Source organism: Sturnira hondurensis, unplaced genomic scaffold, assembly GCF_014824575.4.
Source record: "Sturnira hondurensis isolate 20B ecotype Veracruz unplaced genomic scaffold, ASM1482457v3 Scaffold0008196, whole genome shotgun sequence".
NCBI lineage: Eukaryota > Metazoa > Chordata > Mammalia > Chiroptera > Phyllostomidae > Sturnira > Sturnira hondurensis.
The window spans coordinates 25,695,629-25,715,213 of record NW_028080827.1 but is presented as its reverse complement, the minus strand read 5'-3'; the positions used below and the strand labels follow the sequence as shown (position 1 = coordinate 25,715,213).

The window sequence follows — 19,585 nt, the reverse complement described above, 5'->3', positions numbered from 1 at the left end:
TCCTCCCTAGTCCTGTGACGTCTGAAAACGTCCGGGTTGAGAACCCCGTGGGCAAGCAAGAAGAAAACATTCTAGACGTTCCAGCTGGAAGCAACTCCCGTCTGCCAAAGAAGAGAACTTAGGTGTATGTGAAGAGCCGGGCCGCCTGGCTTGGGATGCCAGCTGCGCCACTTTTTCTCTCCGCTCACGTGGGCAGTTAATTTACCTCATTTGTATAAGTCGTAATGTTAAGTATCTACTCTTTAAGGTTTAGATAATTAAGCATACCTTTAGTATTAGTGCTCTCTCTGCTGGTATGCTGTTTTTCAAAATAATTATTACGTAAGTTTTGTTTTTTCTGTAGTACTTAGCAAATTAATACTTGGAGGTGGCAAATCAAATAGAGGTTTTGATGAAAAGCATAGTTCTTTGTCACTTCCCCTGGGCCCTTAACGGAGAGTGTTATTAGCATCCAGGTCAGATGAATTCTCATTTTTATACTCTATGGATGCTTAAAAATCATGTAACATTTTAACTTGTTGTATTCTTGTGCAGATTTTCCTATCTGAAGTTTTTTAGTGTACTTACTTAGTTATTCTTGCTGGGGAATGTGGTGTGCTTACCACTTCTAAACTCCCTAATGACACGCCCTCCCCCCCCACCCCACCCCCGGCCTTTTCCTTTTAAGCTGGCAAGAATTTTCTCTGGAAAACCAGTTTTTTTCCTTCAGTTTGGCTTGGTTGTTTTCTATACCAGATGCATAGGTAACCACCACCTTAGACTTCCCAATTTCCTTTATTCTTCCATCAGTTCGATCCATGGTTTCTTGGAACCTGTGACATCCTCGTCTTGTCCTTCTGCCTTGTGTTGGTTGTTGCTTGAATATATTTTCTCAAGGCTCTTTCCATGAAAATGGTATGTTGACAAGTAAACTATACAATTTCTTACATGGCCGAAAATAATTTTATTCTGCCCTACCAAGGGCATACTGATTTGTTTATTCTTCTACATCACCATGGTAATTCTTCTGAAAACGCTTCTTTTTCTTAATCGGGTATTTTCAATGCCTGTTTATCATCCTTGTCTAATAGGCATCTTGTGTGGTTTTTTGTTTGTTTTGTTTTGTTTTTAGCTTGAGAACAAAAATGTCAGGCTGCCTGTATTCATCATCAGGGGAAAGTTAAGAAACTATTCTACTTATTATGAACAGTAGCTTCCTGAGCTTCACTTTATCTGTCAAGCAAGGTCCTACTTAGGACCCCAGAATAAGTTGTAGGGTCTTATCTTTAATAACCTCCTTCCTGCTCTTCAGTGTCACGTATTTATCCCATTTGTATTTCAATACTTTTATTTCAGAAGGCTCTGAGGTAGGGATGGGAAGTGAACTGCAACCTTAACTTTTTTTTTCATTTTGGTTTTTTATTATATTTTACTGATTATGCTATTACAGTTATCCCAGTTTTCCCCCTTTGCCCCCCTCTACCCAGTACCCGCCTTCCCTCCAGCAGTCCCCCACTTAGTTCATGTCCATGGGTCATGCAGGTAAGTTCTTTGGCTTCTCCATTTCCTATACTGTTCTTAACATCCCCCTGTCTACTTTGTACCTACCACTTATACTTCTTAATCCCTACAACATTTCCATATTCTCCTCCTTCCCCCTCCCTGCTGATATCCCTTCATGTGATCTCCATTTGTATGATTCTGTTCCTGTTCTAGTGGTTTGCTTAGTTTTGTGTGTGTGTTTCTTTTTTAGATTCGATTGTTGATAGTTGTGAATTTGTTGCCTTTTTTAAATTTTATTTTTATTATGCTTAAAATTCTTTTATTTTTAAGTATATTTTATTGGTTATGCTATTACAGTTGTCCCATATTTTTCTCCCCTTTATTCCCTTCCACCCTGCACACCACCCCCCACGAGCATCCCCCCCAGCCTGCCCCTTAGTTCATGTCCATGGGTCTCATGTAATGAAATGTGCAACCCTTTGGCTTCTTCATTTCCTATACTATTCTTAACCTCCCTGTGTTTATCTTGTACCTACCAATTATTCTTTTTCTTCCCAGTACATTTTCCTCCATCCTTCCTCTACCCCCTCCCTGCTGATAACCCTTCATGTGATCTCCATTTCTGTGATTCTGTTCCTGTTCTAGTTGTCGGCTTAGTTAGTTTTTGTTTTTGTTTTTTAGGTTCAGTTGTTGATAGTTGTGAGTTTGTTATCATTTTACTGTTCATATTTTTGATCATCTTGTTTCCTAAGTCCTTTTCACATTTCATATAAGGGCTTGGTCATGATGAACACCTTTAACTTGGCCTCATCTTGACCTCATCTTGGAAGCACTTTCTCTGCCTTTCCATTCTTTTTTTTAAACATTTTATTTATTTTTTAGAGAGAGGGGGAGAGAGAGAGGGAGAGAAATATCAGTGTGTGGTTGCCTCTGGTGTGCCCCCACTGGGGACCTGGCCCGCAACCCAGACATATGCCCTGACTGGGAATCGAACTGGGAACATCTTGATTCAAGGCCTGGGTTCAATCCACTGAGCCACACCAGCCAGGACTGCCCTTCCATTCTAAATAATAGCTTTGCTGGATAGAGTAATCTTGGATATAGGTCCTTGCCTTTCATGGCCTGGAATACTTCTTTCTGTTCCTTTCTTGCCTGTAAGGTTTCTTTTGAGAAATCAGCTGATAGCTTTATGGGAATTCCTTTGTAGGTAACAGTGTCCTTTTCTCTTGCTGCTTTTAAGATTCTCTCCTTATCTTTAATCTTGGGTTATGTAATTATGATGTGGCTTGGTGTGTGCTTCCTTGGGTCCAACTTCTTTGGGACTCTGAGCTTCCTGGATTTCCTAGAAGTCTATTTCCTATGCTCTTCCTTCTTCTCCTTCTGGCACCACCATGATTTGGATGTTGGAACATTTAAAGTTGTCCCAGAGATTCCTAAGCTTCTCCTCATTTTTTGAATTCTTGTTTCTTCATTCTTTTTTGGTTGAATCTTTATCTCTTCCTTATGATCCAAATCATTGGTTTGAATCCCAACTTCCTTCCCTTCTCTGTTTGTTTCCTCTGGATTATTCTTTCCTTTACTTATCGTAACCTTCATTTCTTTCTTTCTTTCTTCCTTCCTTCCTTCCTTCCTTCCTTCCTTCCTTCCTTCCTTTCTTCCTTTCTTTCTTTCTTTACTTTTGCTGTACTCGAGTTCTCTGAGAATCCTGATAACCAGGGTTTTGAACTCTGCATCTGATAGGTTGACTGTCTCTGCTTTACTTTTGTTCTTTTATTTGGGCCATATTTTTTTTTTTGTCTCCTCAATTTGGCAGTTTTCCTGAGTTTGTTTCTCAACAGTAGAGCTGCTTTGACTCCTTGTCTTACTAGCATGGCCTATTGTAGAAAAGGCACCTGTAAATTGTGTGAGGCAGAACCTTAGGTAATTGCCAGGGCTGGGCACCTGCTTTACCACTTTGTGCTGGTGTGGGAGGGGGTTGGAGAGGAGACAGTGCCACCACCTGGCTTCTAGTGGTTCGTCTGTCACTAGCCCATTTCCAGTCACTTCACCCCCTTCCCACGTGCAACTGATGTCCTTCCAGCTGCTGCTGGGTAGTGAATCCTGGAATGGATGGGTTTGTGTACATTCTAAGACTGTGCTGACCCTTTAATTAGTGAAAATCAGCAGTTTTTTCTGCTGCCCGACCCTGCACTGGTTTTTACAGCCAGAGGTAATGGGGATCTATCTCCCTAGTGCTGGAACCCTGGGCTGTGCAGTCTGGCCTGGGGCTGGATCTCTGGCTGCCTGCAGAGGTAACCCTGCTGCTTGTCCCACACCACCTCTTCTCCTATTTCTGCTGCTTCACCTCTCCTACACATCTGGATGAATGTGGCTTCTTTAAATCCTTGGTTGTCGAACTTCCATACAGCTCAATTTTCTGATGGTTCTGGGTATTACTAGTTTTGAGATCTGGTTGTAATTCTTTCTATGATTGCATAAGGAGGAAAAACATGTCTACCTACACCTCCATCTTGGAATCTTAATTTTTAAGTAATAAAATGAAAATCTGACCTGGCTGCTATAGCTCAGTAAATTGAGTGTGGGCCTGCCAAGCAAAGGGTCGCTGGTTGGATTCCCAGTCAGGGCACATGCCTGCGTTGCAGACCAGGTCCCCAGAAGGGGAAACATGACAGGCAACTACACATTGCTGTTTCGCTCCTTCTCTTTCTCCCTCCCTTCCCTTCTCTCCAGAAATAAATAAAATCTTTTAAAAATTAAATAAATAAATAAAATGAAAATCCCTGGAAGTCTGTCTTTCTTTTCCCTGACAGGATGTCTTCATCACGTTTTGCCAGTCGACACAGAAAGGATATGAGTACTGATATGATTAGAACTAAAATTGCTCATAGGAAATCACTGTCTCAGAAAGAACACAGACATAAGGAATATGAACGAAATAGACATTTTGGTTTGAAAGATGTCAACATTCCAACCTCAGAAGGTAGACTTCTTCTTGAATTAGACGAGACATTTCCAGAGCTTGTTCCAGAAAAGGCCAGTGTCAAGCCAAGTAAGTAAAGGTTTATTGTAATTTTAAGTGCTTTGAAGAGTGAAATTGATTTAATAACTGACATAAAAAAATCCTCACCAGGCCCTGGCCGGGTAGCTCGTTTGGTTGGAGCATAGTCCCAGTATGCCAAGGTTTTGGGTTCAATCCTCAGGGCACATACAAGACTCAACCAATAAATGAGTGAATAAGTGGAACAACAAATAGATATCTGTCTGTTATTCTCTCTCGCAAAATCAATTTAAAAAAACAACAAACCTGAGCAGAAGAATGGAGTTTTGTCATACAGTTTTGAATAACTTGATATTTTTCACTGTCTATTTAAGGTAAGGCTAGTCTAAAGCTATTTTAGCCAGGCTACAGCCATTCACCTCTGGAATATTATAACATTTTATTTTCTATATTGTCTTAAAGGAATTCTAAAGTTCTTGCTTCTGGAGCTTGGGTAAGATAAGTGTTGGCAAAATAAATTGATAAGAGACATAAGAATAGAACTGATTGAAGAATCTATGAAATAAGGATACTTTACCAGTGAAAACATTTCTTAGAAGGGCAAGGAATTCTTCCTTGCAATTTGCCCAAGGCAGGAATAGAAATTTTAAAAGAACAGAGGTTGAGCTGGTGTGTCTCAGTGGATTGAGCACTGGCCTGCGAACCAAAGGATCACCAATTCGATTCTCAGTCAGGGCATATGCCTGGCTGAGGTCCCCAGTTGAGGGCACATGAGAGGTAACCACACATTGATGTTTCCCTCCCTCTCTTTTTCCCCTTCCTTCCCCTCTCTCTAAAAATGAATAAATAAAATCTTTTAAAAAGAAAAAAAGAACAGAGATTGAAATAACTTGTGGTTAGGGTGCTAAGGAATTAACAAGAAATTTCTCAAAGCACTTCTTAGTAGTGGTTGAAGTTAGGCAAAATGATTTTTTCGACCTTTGCCTAACTTTATCTGCAATGTTTTATATACTGTGTTTCTATGTTTTTCTTACTTAGAGTCAGTGAGAACTCTTCAATGTGATCAACGGAAACAAATGCTCCAAAAATACAAAGAAGAAAAACAACTTCAGAAATTGAAAGAGCAAAGAGAGAAAGCTAAACGAGGGGTGTTTAAAGTGGGGCTCTATAGACCCGAGAAGCCTTCGTTTCTTTTTTCCCACCAAAACGCTATGAAGGCTGAGCCAATGAAGGTAAATTTAGTATCCTAACTAGATATACAGGAATAGTTTTTTAACTGTTGCATTTTCTTTAGGAGATTACACTTGATTTTAGCCAAAAGGCTGAGAAGCAATTCTTTTAAGAGATGAAATAACTAAGATTACCCATTCCCTTTAGTTCCTTTATTCTCTTAACTAATTGGTGGGAGGTGGGAATGACAATAGTAGAAGATGAAAATGAGGTCTCTCAATGTAACTCTAGGTAGACTGAGATAGGGTAAAACTAGAAAAGCAAGTAGAGCCAGGCTGAGCAGCGGATGCTGCTCAGCTCATAAATGATGCTGCTCATTTACTCAGGGATGCTGCCCTGGATAAATGCCAGGGACTTGGCGTTTATCCCATGGGACACGGAGAGTCAAGGGAAGCTTTTAAATGAGGTTGTACCATCAATTAAATTAATAATGTAGGAAGATTACCCTGGCTTTGAAGATTATAGTCTGGAAAGGGGAGCATTTATAGATGGGAAGACTAGTTACAAGACTATTGTGAAAGAATAAGTGAGACAGAATAGGTGGACTGGGCAATGTGTTTAAAAGAAAGAAATAAGGGTAAGACATCTTTGGAGATAAGTTTGATGGGTGACCAAGTAGATAGTGAGGGGTAAAGAAAATTTAACACTTGGAATGAGATGATTCTGTTTATATTAGTTTGAACAACCATATAAATTATGCTTCTGCTTAAGGGGAAGGCAAGAAAAGGAACATGATTAAGTGGGTGCATTTTAATAGCCCACTGTAGGGGACTGGTTTGTTTTGGTGTGGCAAATGTGACTCAGCTCTGTATGGGAAACCTACAGAAGCAAAGTGATGGGCAGGAGCCAGACTTTCAAACTGAGTTTTCCCGTGGGAATCAGGCCTAGAAAATTCATGCAGACTATTATGGCTTGCTCATGCTAAAACTCCATCACCCTGGTCTGAAATAACAAATGTGTATTTTCTATCTTCAAGGTAACATCCAAAGCTTGGGTGAATATGCCCAAAGACAGAGCTAATCAGCTCATCGCCATTCCCCTCTGCATGTTATTTTCATTTCATTGATTGTATCTAAAACATAGACAATAATATTTTATGTAATAGATAATAAATCTTCCTCTGATGTAAGACCCCAGGAAAACAATAAAAGCCTGTCTAGGCAGGGGTCGAGGCGCTCCCCTCCTGAGGGAGTGGCCGAGGCACCCATAGGCACTCTCCCCTTGAGAGAGTAGCGGTGCAGTTCCCTTTTTCCACACAGGATTGTTGTTGCCTGCGCATTCATTCTCGTCGTCAGCCACAACAGGCGGACTCTGCTGACCAGGGTCCGCCACACCCCACACCTCTTTTTTTAAACTAGTTTGGGCCATCTAGATAACAGGCAGTGGTATAAAATTTGGAATCAGGATGGAGGTCCATGCTACGGGGTGGATTTAGGATGTGGTTTTAGTATGGGTGGGTGTTTAAGCTGTGGGACTGAATATGACCATACAATAAAGATATAGAAAATTATGAAAGAGTGAAGTCTAGAGAGCACTGTCAGGTGGCAGAAGTCAGGTACCAGTGCCAGGCTGAGAAGGACTGGTCAGAGTGGCAGGGGAAATAAGGCGGTGGGTGGAAGGGGTGATCTAAAAGAAGAGAATGGTTGGTGAGTCAAGGAGGGAGTTTGGACAGAGGGAGTTTGAGTTGTGAATTAGGTAGTCACTGGTGATTTGCTATTTTAAAGGTATGTATCAAAGATCTTATTTTAAATAGTATTTTTTAAAAGCCTTATTGACTATATACTTGTTCCTGATTTAAATAGGAATTGAATAACAAAGGCCCAAGATATTGCCTAGTTTTCTTTGCTGCATGAGTCTGATTCATTTGACAGATCTTTGTTTACTCTGTGTATTACCTTAGGGTAATGTGGAGGAGACCAAAATTAATAAAATAGAACTCAAGGTGGAAAGATAATAAATAAATACATATGTTAGAGGAGGGAGAGATTAATTTATGTTTGGAAGAACATCAAAGAAGACGTTTTAGAAGGGGTTAGACTTCGTCTGCTTTCACAAGAACATGTAGGATGCCGGTCATTTGTCTAGACTGTAAACCGCTGTTCACAAAGTGTTATACGAGTATGTAGGGGGGAGAAGGATATATCATTGTGTTAAATTATAAGACTCCCCAGTGATTGCTTAGACAGCAGTCATTGCTGAATTTTGCTCATGTTGTGCACTTTAGAGCAAAGCCTAATTTTATTAACATAGGTTTTCACTGAGGTTTGGTAAAGAAAATGTCTTCTTATCTGAAAAGACGTCTGAATATGCTTCTTATGGAATTTTACAGAGTTAATAAACATCTTACCAGTTTTTGATCAGTCCCTCTCTTGCTAGATTTTTTCTACATTTTGCTATCAGGTCTTCATTTTCTTATTGACAATGGACAAGTTCTAGTCATGAAATTTGAAGGCAAATTGTCCAAGCCAGGACAATAAGCTGTACAGTATCTTTTCATAAATAAAAGAAAGATTCTAGTATTCTAGTTTGTTCATCTATCACCCTCACATTAAAGAGGATTCCTAATAATACCTGGAAAATATGGTTTAAAATGTATTCTCTCTCCTCAATGAGAAATATAAGTTTTGAAGCTGCTAACCTAAGGATGATTTAAATTAAGCCAGAACCAAAAAAAAAATAGTAATTTAAGTTAGCAGGTATCTTTCTTGCATAAATGACTACAAATAAAGTTTAGCTTTAAAATTGGAACTTTATTTCATAATGAAACATGGAAGTAAATTTTGCATGTTCGTTTTTTAAAAAATACTGCCTTCTTTGACTGTTTTAAGGCTGTTCCATCTTTTGTACGGATGACAAGGTCAAAGGCCAAGGAACAAATGGAGCTGATTAAGGTACAGTTGATAATGGATAATGTTACTAAAATGACAAATTATACTTTATTTTCTCAGAATAAGTAACTTTAGTTTTAATCTGTCCCTTCAAGTATATTGATTATTTTATTAGAGTTGATAGCACCAAAATCACTGGCATAGAGCAGTTTTGGCTGAATGCTAAGGCACTGTGCACTTAAAATAGTCTGCCCAGACATCCCGTACGAGATCTCTACCTAGCGTTGCCCTGCCCTGGCCGTTTAGTTCAGTTGGTCACTGCATGGTCCTGAGAAGCCAGGGTTGCAGGTCCAAGCTTTGTCTTTGTGTCACACTATTTTGTTCGTTAGTTTATTGGTCTTCTCTTATACATTCCATGATAGAAAATGCAGGTAGGAATATAAAGCATGTAGGGTGGGTGTTGTAAATTACAAGTTTTCAAAACACTGCCAGGGTAAAGTTATTAGGAGGATTACTAAAATAAAGTAAAGTGGGCAAGGGGGAAGTTGTGTGCTTCTTTGTCAGGTAAGGAAGCTAAATTTCATGTATACAATAAATTTTGAATCACTACCATGTTCCTCTAGGCTCTAGGCTATAATGGGGAAGAAAATAATTCCTTGTGTTTATGGGAGATAGGCAATAAAAAAGGTAAGTATATATTATGTCAGATGGTCATAAATTTTCTGGAGGGAGATGGGGAGTACTAAAGTAGGTGGAATTTTGATTGGGCCTCAGTGAGATGGTGGCATTTTGAATGAAGTCTTTAAGGAAGTAGAAGGGTGAACTATGGTAAAGAGTTTTTTATCCAGGAGAAGAATTTTCTAGACAAAATTTAAAAGTCTTGAAGTAAAAACATGCCTGGTGCCCTGACTGGTGTGGCTCCTTAAGTTTGTGCATCGACCCACAAAGTAAAAGGTTGGTTCCATCCCCAACCTGGGCACATGCCTGGGTTGCACGTTTGGTCCCCAGTTGCGGTGTGTTTGAGAAGAAGCAACCAATGAATGTTTCTCTCCCTGTCTTTCTCCCTCCCTTCTCCTCTCTTTAAAAATAAATAAGATCTTTAAAAAAAGAAAACATGCCTGGTATATTTAAGGACCCCCCAAATGATTATAGTCAACTCTTTTTAATAGCTTTGGTTATTAGCATTTTCTAAATTCTAGGATTCTAAAAAAGCTTGTAAGAAAATGAATATGATGGAAAACTATTTTTGTTACTCCATTTTATTTGGGATAGTGGATTTTTTTGCTGGGTTATTTCCAATAGTCAGATTTCAGGTGAGGGATCAATGTACAGATTAGAGATGTGCTGGTTTGATTTATTATGTGATTAACTCACATAGCACCTACTCTTCTCGATAGGTTGCTAATGGGAATGATGTTCGAGCATCTCGACCTGATCAAAGACAAACTTCTGAAAAGAAACTGTTGGACAAAGAGAAAAAAGGTAGGAATATTAGCAGTTATAAGTTCTGATGTTGCCAAAAGAATAATAATTTTTTAAAAGCATTCGATTTATTTTTCCCACACAGCCGAACAACCTGAAATGCCCACATCAGTGAGAGTGACTCGATCAGCTACCCTAGCAGCAAAGCAGACAGCCAGGCCCATCTCGTCCACTATAACAAGAAAGCCAGTGACAAGAGCTCCTGATGGTAAAAACTATTTCTTGATCAATGATTGAACTAGATTGTTTTGGTTCTTGAGATTTTTGAGTTCTCCCTTGAGTAGGAGGAGGAAATGGAAGATTCCAATTCCCTGAAAGTAGGTTCTGGGCCCCTTCATCCATTTAGCAGTGGGCGCTCAAACATTGGGGTACCTGGAGTGGTGTAAGCAGTGCTTCACAGTGAGAAATAGCCCCAATAAATTGCAGTCCATCCATTTGGAAAACAGTGTAAGTTTTTAAGAACAATGTGAAAAAAGTGCTTAAGAACATGGTTCATGATATATTCAATGGGGAAAGATGAACAGGTCAAAACCTGAATAGTATGAGCACAGTTCTAAAATATATATGTAAATATGTGAACATAGAAAAAACTGGGAAAATGTACCCTGAAATGTCAACAGTGGTTATAACTGAATAATGTAATCATGGGTGTTTTTTAATTTATTATTATTATTTTTTTTTGCTTTTCTTTATTTTCCAAATTTCCATAATATAGATTTTGTTATTCAGAGGCACAAGGTAAAGTACCTTAAGACCTTTGTTTTGTTTTTATAAGTAAATGACCTACACTTGGCAGGAAATTTAATCTGTTTATCTTATTTTATAATACGACTTTTAATCATAAAATTTCTTAAGACATACATTTCGGCCCCAGTGTGGCTCAGTTGGTTGGGTGTCGTCCCACAAACCGAAAGGTTGCCACTTCGATTCCCAGTTAGGCCTCTGCCTGTTTCCCACATGGATGTTTCTCTCCCTTTCTTTCCCCTTCCCTTCCCCTCGCTCTTAAATAAAAGAAAAAAAAGACATAGATCTCAATTGTTGCCTATTTTTTCCTTTCCCAAATTACCTTAGTGCTTTTAATGTAGGATTTTCTGTTTAGTCAAAATGGATGACATATTTTATTTTATTTTTTAGATAATGAAACAGAAAGAAAGGCAACAAATCAAGGAAGATCTGCCCAAAACGTAGAAACTAAACCTGACAAGGTAGTGTATAAAATCTGTTTATTTCTAGATTCTTTGGAAATCTTATTGCTACTTTCAGAAAGTCAAAATGAAGCATACAGAACTGCTCAAGAGGTTAACCTACATGTGGGTGAAAAACTCTTGAGTCATAAAGAAGCATAAGAGGATTTACTATTGTTCTTCAGGCATCTTATCCTCAGAGCTTTATGGGTAGAGAAAACATAATTTGGTTAACAGAAGATAGAAAAAATAAAATAAAAACACAGCTGATAGAAATGTTCATATGAGAATTAGGTTTGATGGGGTAGAGTGAAATGCACTGACTTTGAATTTAATTAGGCCTGAGTTTAAATATTGTCTGTTTCCAATTAGTTATATCACCTTGGGCAAGTTATGAGTTTGTTTTTCTATCTGTAACATGTAATACCTACATAGACTAGTATTAAGAATTAAATAACCTCATATTTTTGGTAGCATCTTGCATAGACTAGTAGAGTCTTAAAAAAAAAAAGCCACCATTTTGAAGACCCATCCTTTGGTTTATAATTTATAATCCATGCTACAATTCTATAACCTTAAAAAAAGAAAAAGTTAAGCCAAAGTGACTAGATTCTTATTAAAAATCAAACAGATCCTCCAGGAAGACACTATAGAGTGAATCTTCACAGACAAGCAGATGTACTTCAGCGCTCTTCCCATGAGATTGATTTTCTTCTGAAGGATTATCATTCATTTTTTGTTAGTGTGTTTGTTTCAAATTAAATTTATTAGGGTGACATTGGTTAATACAATTATACAGGGTGGGGCAAAAGTGGATTAAGTTGTTAATATATAAAATAATACAATAATAAATAATACAAGAATAATTTTTTTTTTTTGCGTACTCACAACTGTAAGCCTACTTTTTCCCTACCCTGTGAGTTGGGCAAAAGTAGATTTACAATTGTGAGTAACATTCTTTTGAGTTAATAAAGCTGTTGTAATAATCTTAACCTACATATCTTTTTTCCATGTGAACAACTGTATACCTCCCTTAGCATACCATACCCCCCTGTTGGTTTCAAGTGGACATTTCTATGACACATGATCTGTATATCACTCATTTTCACTTTAATTCCCACGCTAACCTCAGGGACATTTTTACCCTTGAACTCTTGTCCAGGTTAAAATACTCTAGTTTCAGTTCATATCTCATTAAAAATCCAGAACATAGAGACTTCTAAAAATTGTTTCAATGGGTGAATGTTAATAGGTAAAGGTAGTCAAAGGTACAAATTTCCAGTCATAAAATAAGTGAGTCCTGGGGAGATAATGTACTGCATAGTGACTATAGTTAATTATACTGCATTGTATATTTGAGAGTTACAAAGAATAAATCTTAAAAGTTCTCATCGCAACAAAAAAAACTGTAGCCCTGGCTGGTGTGGCTCAGTGGATTGAGTATGGGCTGTGAACCAAAGGGCCGCTGGTTCGATTCCCATTTAGGGCACATGCCTGGGTTGTGGGCCAGGTCCCCAGTGGGGAGCATGCAAGAGACAACCACACATTGATGTTTCTCTCCCTTTCTCCTTCCTTTCCCCTCTCTCTAAAAATAAATAAAAAGTAAAATTTAAATTTAAAGAATAATTTAAAAATTGTAACTATTTGTGATTATTTTGCTATATATACAAATATCGAATCATGATGCTGTATATATAAATATCAAATTGTGCTGTACACCTGAAACTAGTATTATATGTCAATTATATCTTAGTAAAATAAACAAGTAGCAAATTTACTTGAAAAAGAAAATACGTTTCATATTTTATATGGTTAATCTTACTGTGTTACATGAAAACTATTTTTGCTCATGCGATGAAGGAATTGGTCCTTGACAATAGCAGTCATCCAGTAAATTTTGGATTATAATTTTCAAACCATGGTAATTATCATCATAATTTAAGTAAAAAATATATGTGATTGGTAGATGAGTCAATTTTTCTACCTTAGTTTTCATATATTTTAATTTGTTATAATACCTGAAACCTACTACATATTTAGTTCTTTTAATAAGGATTGGTTCTCTCTTTCTGGAACCTAGTGACGGTTCAGTGTAGCTGGTCTTCTCACTCCACATACACACTCAGATGTATTTGTTTTTGTCTTGTAAATTATGTACATGGCACACATATCTCAACTTGCACATTTTCAGGCCTGTAAAAATTGGTTCAGGATATCCCAAGAAGAGAAATTCTTACTCTATTTTGTTTATTCATATCTAGGTCATTTCCTTTCAAGTTGATAGTGAAGAAAATAATTTGGATTCGCAAAGCAGTGCAACAAGTGATGGAGATTTATCAAAACTGGAAAACTTACCTAAGACAAATACTGCAAAAACAAAAGGAAAGAATTCCTTCGCACCTAAAGATTTTATGTTTCAGCCACTAGATGGTCTGAAAACCTATCAGGTTACACCTATGACTCCCCGAAGTGCCGAGGCTTTCTTGACACCCTGTTACACCTGGACTCCTGTAAAAGCAGAAGTGTAAGGATGTAATATTAATACTGAATTCCTTGCCAAGGTGGATAACATGCCTTTCTTTGATTTGTCCTGTGCTTTTTATTATTTTTTATTTTTAAAGTTTTTATTTATGTATTTTTAGAGAGGGGGGAGAAACATCATTGTGTGGTTGCCTCTTGTGTGGCCCCCACTGGGGACCTGGCCCACAACCCAGGCATGTGCCCTGACTAGGAGTCAAACCGGTGACCCTCTGATTCGCAGCCCACACTCAATCCACTGAGCTACACCCGCCAGGGCTGTTCTGTGCTTTTTAAAGTTATTATTTAGTTAGTAAATGATGTTAATTATAAAAGATGAAAATCTGGTCTTCTAAATTTTTTTCAGAAGGCTACAATAATGTATTTGACAGCTTTGATATTTCCTATGTGTTGTTGTTATCATTATTTTTATGGTACGATGTGTGGGGGGTTTGGGGTTTTAAAAGTATTATAATACTTAGAAATAAATTTTTAGAAAGAAGAAATTGCTATAATATAGGTGAGATGTGGTTTGAGTTTAGGGGTTTTGGGGGGGGTTGTTTGTTTGTTTTCGGTGAGTATTACTTTAGAAAAACTATCTCTAAAGACAAAATTGGTTAACTTGCAAAGTTGTGGAGAGTGGGAGAAAGTCAGTTAGAATCTTTTAAAAGAAGGAACAAGGTTGTTTGGCAAAGACTAGCTGGCAGCAAATTTACTGGAAACTGCTCCAAGACTAAGTGCTTATGTTTTATTAAGAGATCTTCAGAATCGTTAGCTCTCATTACAGTTAGTTAAGGTGGACATTCTCACTATGATGTTTAAAATTTTACCCTATAGAAAAGACACATTTTTAAAAAATGGAGACCAATTTCTGTTTTATTCCACGTTGTTCAAAAGCAACATAATTTTGGAATCCTTTAATTAGAGATATGGGGTTTGTGTTTATTGAAGTCTATTTTTGCTGTTGTTTTTAGTGATAAGATTCAAGATGGAGCACAAGAAACATTGGCACAAAAATGTGAAATTTACTTTGCCGAGACAGTGCATCAAGATCCAAAATTACAGTACCCCCTGGGTTCTCTAACAGTTTGGAATGAAGGTACGGTGTTTCAGTTAAATTTTTACTTGCTTTTCTGGATTATGATTTATTAGTGAAATGTTTTAGAGCCCCATTCCCCGTGTAGTTCAAGGAAGTGATCTCAGGGTCAGGGGAGATCGGAAAGCATGTGGAAAGATCTGGAGAGGGGCAGTTGGCATGAGCAAGACTAGAGGAGGAGGCATGACGGTACATGTGAAGAAATGAAAATGTTAATTAAGAGAAACTTTAGAGGTCTGTTGAATGAAATCATTGAAGCAGAAATAAAATTTTGAAATTCAACACTGAAAAAAATTGAAGGATTAAAAAAATTTATTGTGGGGGTTGTCATTTTAGGAATTGCTACTTTGAAATTTGTATGTATGCATCTACTATGTCACCACCCCACACAGTGTTAGCTCTGGACTCCTGATGGAAATGTATGTGTCTGTATGTTAGCAAGAGTGAGTGAGTGTATATTATATTTGGCCAAGTTAGTACTATGGTCATAGGCTGTGGAAATTCTTTGTGGCCTAATAAATGCTCTCTTTTGTAAATGTCCCATGGGTGTTTGAAAACAATTTTTATGTTCTGTTAGGAAATTTATTTTATTTTTTTTTAAGATTTTTTTTATTTATCTTTAGAGGGGAAGGGAAGGAGAGAAGGAGAGAAACATCAATGTATGGTTGCTTCTCGTGTGTCTGTCCCCTGCTGGGAACTGGCCTGCAACCCAGGCATGTGCCCTGACTGGGAATTGAACCACGATCATGTGGTTTGCAGGCCCACACTCAACCCACTGAGCTACACCAGCCAGGGCGGAAATTTATTTTTTATGTGTCTATTAGGTTAAGCTTGTCAGTTGTATGTTCAAATCCTCCTTTTTTGTATATTCTTTTTTTTAATTTTAATTTTTATTTAATTATTGTTCAAGTACAGTTTTCTGTCTTATATTCCCAGCCCTGCCCCTGTATATTCTATGTCAGTTTCTAAAGTTGTGTTAATGGAGCCCTGGCTGGTGTAGCTCAGTGGATTGAGCGCGGGCCTGCAAACCAGAGGATCGCGGTTCGATTCCCAGTCAGGGCACGTGCCTGGGTTGCAGGCTGGTTCCCTGCAGGCCCACTCCCAGCAGGGGACGCACGAAAGGCAACCATACATGGTGTTTCTCTCCCTCTCTCCTTCCCCTCTAAAGATAAGTAAATAAATAAAATCTTTAAAAAAAAAATAAATAAAAAATAAAGTTGTGTTAATGGTTCCCCTAATTATTTGGATCTGTCCATTTCTTCATGTATTTATAACCATTTTTGTGGTATATATCTCAAAGCTCTGTTCTTAAAGGAATAAAAATTTATGACTCACAAAAAAGAAATTTATATGTAATATTTTCTTTACAGAAAATGTCTTAAATAAGANGTATATTCTATGTCAGTTTCTAAAGTTGTGTTAATGGTTCCCCTAATTATTTGGATCTGTCCATTTCTTCATGTATTTATAACCATTTTTGTGGTATATATCTCAAAGCTCTGTTCTTAAAGGAATAAAAATTTATGACTCACAAAAAAGAAATTTATATGTAATATTTTCTTTACAGAAAATGTCTTAAATAAGAATGAAACTACTATTAAAAATTCAAGTGGCCTTCCAGTGAAAGAAACCCCATCACTTGAAATAAGCGAAGAGCAGATATCTCAGCCACAGCATGATGTGCCATATTTCAGGTTTGTCCGTTTGTTCCTAGTGTGAGAATTTTGTATTAATGTCTAGACATTTAAATCAAAGTTAACTATTTTTAACTGTAATGTAATAGATGAATTTCAGGGAAGCTGACTTTGGGTAATTGCAAAAGGTAGAAAAAGGTACAAGTGACAAGTCTTTTTCCCAACTCTACCTCCCAATGCCACCTCCTAACGCCATCCATACTTGGAAGCTTCCAGGGAAGCAAGTGTCATTCATTTCTTCTGAGTGTTTCCAGAGATAGAAAAGGCATGTGTAGACAAACAAGAGCATGTTTCTCTTTGTTTCTATATGCAATAGCATACTGTTCTGTTTTCATTTATTTTTCATGTAGGAGACATTCTATTTTGGTACTGGAAGAACTTCCTCATGTTGTGTGTGTGTGTGTAATGGCCACACAGTATCCAATTATATGGATGTACCACAATTTACTTAATAGATTGGTCCCTGTAGCTGGTCATTTATATTCGGTTTACTCTACTACTATTACAATTAAGGCTTCAAAGAACAACCTGTATACGTAAAGATCTTAATTGACATTTCCCTCCAGCAAGGTATGGCAGTTCCTGTTTTCTCACTTTTTTGCCTCCCACAAAGAATCCAAGTTAATGTTTACTTTATAAAAGATTGATAACTGGAGTTGATAGGAGGCTCTTTGGCCCTCTAACTCATGAGATAGGATTATGTCTCTGTAACTGAAGTGTGAAAATTAACATCCTGTTTGGGGAACTTCAGTCATGCCATCTAAATGCCTTGGAAACAATTGGAGAAGGACCCTAACACTCCGCATCACACAGGAATATTATTATTCTCGAGGAAATGTAGCAGGAAAATTCTAATACCCTTTCCAATGCAATATTAAATTTTTTGAGCTTTGCCAATCAAATAGGAAATATTTTGCTATAGTGTTAAATTTATTTGCTATATGACAAATGAGTATCTTTTTCTATATTTGAGAGCCATTTGAATTGTTGTTAGAGCATCAAGTTTCAGATTTGTGAGAGATTTTAGAGACTACTTAGTCTATGAACTGACGCCAAGCAGTGCCCCCAGACGCTGCCAACTAACTAATGTCAGATCTAAGCCAGGGCTCCTTTCTCATTAAGGTGTTCTCTCTTATTCCACTAAATATAAATAGCTAAATTTGTCTTCTAAGGAACAAAGAATTATCCCCAGTTTTTCCTGCTAGGATGCTTTTTATAAAGAAATATTAAATTTACCCTTAGGCCAGGTTTTCTCAACTTCTGTTGACAGTTGAGAACAACTTCTGTTCTCAGCGCTGTTGACAGTTTAGATGGGATAACTCTTGTGGAGGTGGGGGCAGTCTTCTGCACTATGCAAGGCTCATAGCATCCCTGGCCAGTAGGACTCCTCTAGTTCCAGACAATAAAAATGCCTCCAGACTTCCCCAAAGGTGCGGGGCCGGGAGCATTGACTCCAGTTGAGAGCCACTGCCTTTGGCCAGGCACAGCCTAACAACTAGGTATAGGAGGATGGATGTATATAAGATAGCCACTTGTATTTGGGGGGTTTATTATGTCACGGTTGATAAAATAATTAAGCATCAACTCTTGGAAGTTAATATTGTATAACTGTCATAATGCTAATACTTAGGTATTAGTGTGAGAAACACTTACAAAACTGAAATGTATGTCATAATTTTAGAAATATTCTTCAGTCGGAAACTGAGAAATTAACTTCTCAGTGCCTGGAGTGGGACAGGAAGCTTAAATTGGACATTCCAGATGATGGTAAGGGAACATTTATATATTTTTTTACATTTTAGCTTTATCTTTTTTTTTAATCTTAATGTGGTTACACTAAACTGAAACTTAAAAATCTGGTGTTTTCCAACTCCATACTTTGTTTTTCAAAATGGCAAGAATTTTTCATCTTAATATATGTTTACGAACATCTCTGCTAAACTGATACATGACTTAAAAGATGTATACATTTAGAATATTGACTATCATTCCTGAGAGTTAGACACTTGTCTATTTTATTATTAGATTTTCTTCATATGTCTTTATGAGTGACATCCATATCTGATATTGCCTTATTATACAAAAATATTTTCTGAATGAAAATTACCTAAATCAATGTGGAACAGATTTTCTGAAAAGTTCCTTAATCTTACTTATTTGGGGAAGCTGTGTAGAAAAAAGTCACTGTGTGCTGTCACTGTGAAGCCTGTCTTAACTGCTGATGTGCGGTGAGGTTTCCGAGGTTGGATTCTTACAAAATACAAGGAGGGTGCAAGGCTGTTTGCTGTGTAACAGTATTTAGGACAATAAATATTGCTTGTTTTTAGCAGTAATTGAAGCAGAGAGTTAATGCTCAGTATTTGTATGACAACATTTTGTAACAAATTTTTGTTTTGCTTTAAGTTAAGAATTTGATAGGACATTTGGGAGGGTCTTCTTAGCAGCTGGTTGGCTGGCAATAAAGTTTCTGTTTTGTCCTTTAACTTGTAAAAACCTCTTATTTCCTTTAGCTAAAGAACTTATTCTCACAGCAGTTGGTCAAACAAGACTCCTTATGAAAGAAAGGTTCAAACAGTTCGAAGGACTGGTGGATGACTGTGAACATAAACGGGGTAAAAAGGAGATTACCTGTACAGATCTGGACGGATTTTGGGATATGGTTAGTTTTCAGGTATGTGGTCAAGCATTTGGAATGCACTGACTTTGAGTCCAGTCTTTTTTTTTTCTTTCTTTCTTTCTTTAAATGAGGTAACAGTGGTAAAATGGTGGTAATAATAGCTGCTTAAGTACCTATAATGGTAAATGAGATAGTTCATAGTACCTTTATAAACCATAAAACACTGTCTACATTTTATGACTATTGTCTCCTCCTCCCCCATATTGTCAGGATAATTTCTATATGGTTGGAAATTAAGGTTATAGTCAACTGTTGAATAGTCTCTGACTATACACATGAGAAAATGAGTCAATGTGGTTTAGAAGTTCAGCTCATCTAGCCGCTGTTCAGTTCCTGTTGTGTGCCAGGCGCTGTACTAGGAGGCGAAGGCACGTTCTTTTTCCCAGAGGAGTTTATT

At 37.5% G+C, this 19,585-nt stretch overlaps 1 protein-coding gene across 1 annotated transcript in view; it reads left to right on the top strand.

Annotated features, from left to right (window-relative positions):
• The window catches only part of DLGAP5 (DLG associated protein 5), a 39,185-nt gene that overhangs the window by 390 nt on the left and 19,210 nt on the right, over window positions 1–19,585 (top strand). The window contains exons 2-12 of the mRNA XM_037054353.1: window positions 4,293–4,531; window positions 5,519–5,712; window positions 8,539–8,601; window positions 9,936–10,020; window positions 10,106–10,228; window positions 11,155–11,225; window positions 13,466–13,728; window positions 14,696–14,820; window positions 16,385–16,511; window positions 18,193–18,278; window positions 19,022–19,182. Of these exons, the coding sequence (XP_036910248.1) occupies window positions 4,294–4,531; window positions 5,519–5,712; window positions 8,539–8,601; window positions 9,936–10,020; window positions 10,106–10,228; window positions 11,155–11,225; window positions 13,466–13,728; window positions 14,696–14,820; window positions 16,385–16,511; window positions 18,193–18,278; window positions 19,022–19,182 (1,536 nt within the window). The 5' untranslated portion in view covers window position 4,293. The remainder of the gene's footprint in view (window positions 1–4,292; window positions 4,532–5,518; window positions 5,713–8,538; window positions 8,602–9,935; window positions 10,021–10,105; window positions 10,229–11,154; window positions 11,226–13,465; window positions 13,729–14,695; window positions 14,821–16,384; window positions 16,512–18,192; window positions 18,279–19,021; window positions 19,183–19,585) is intronic.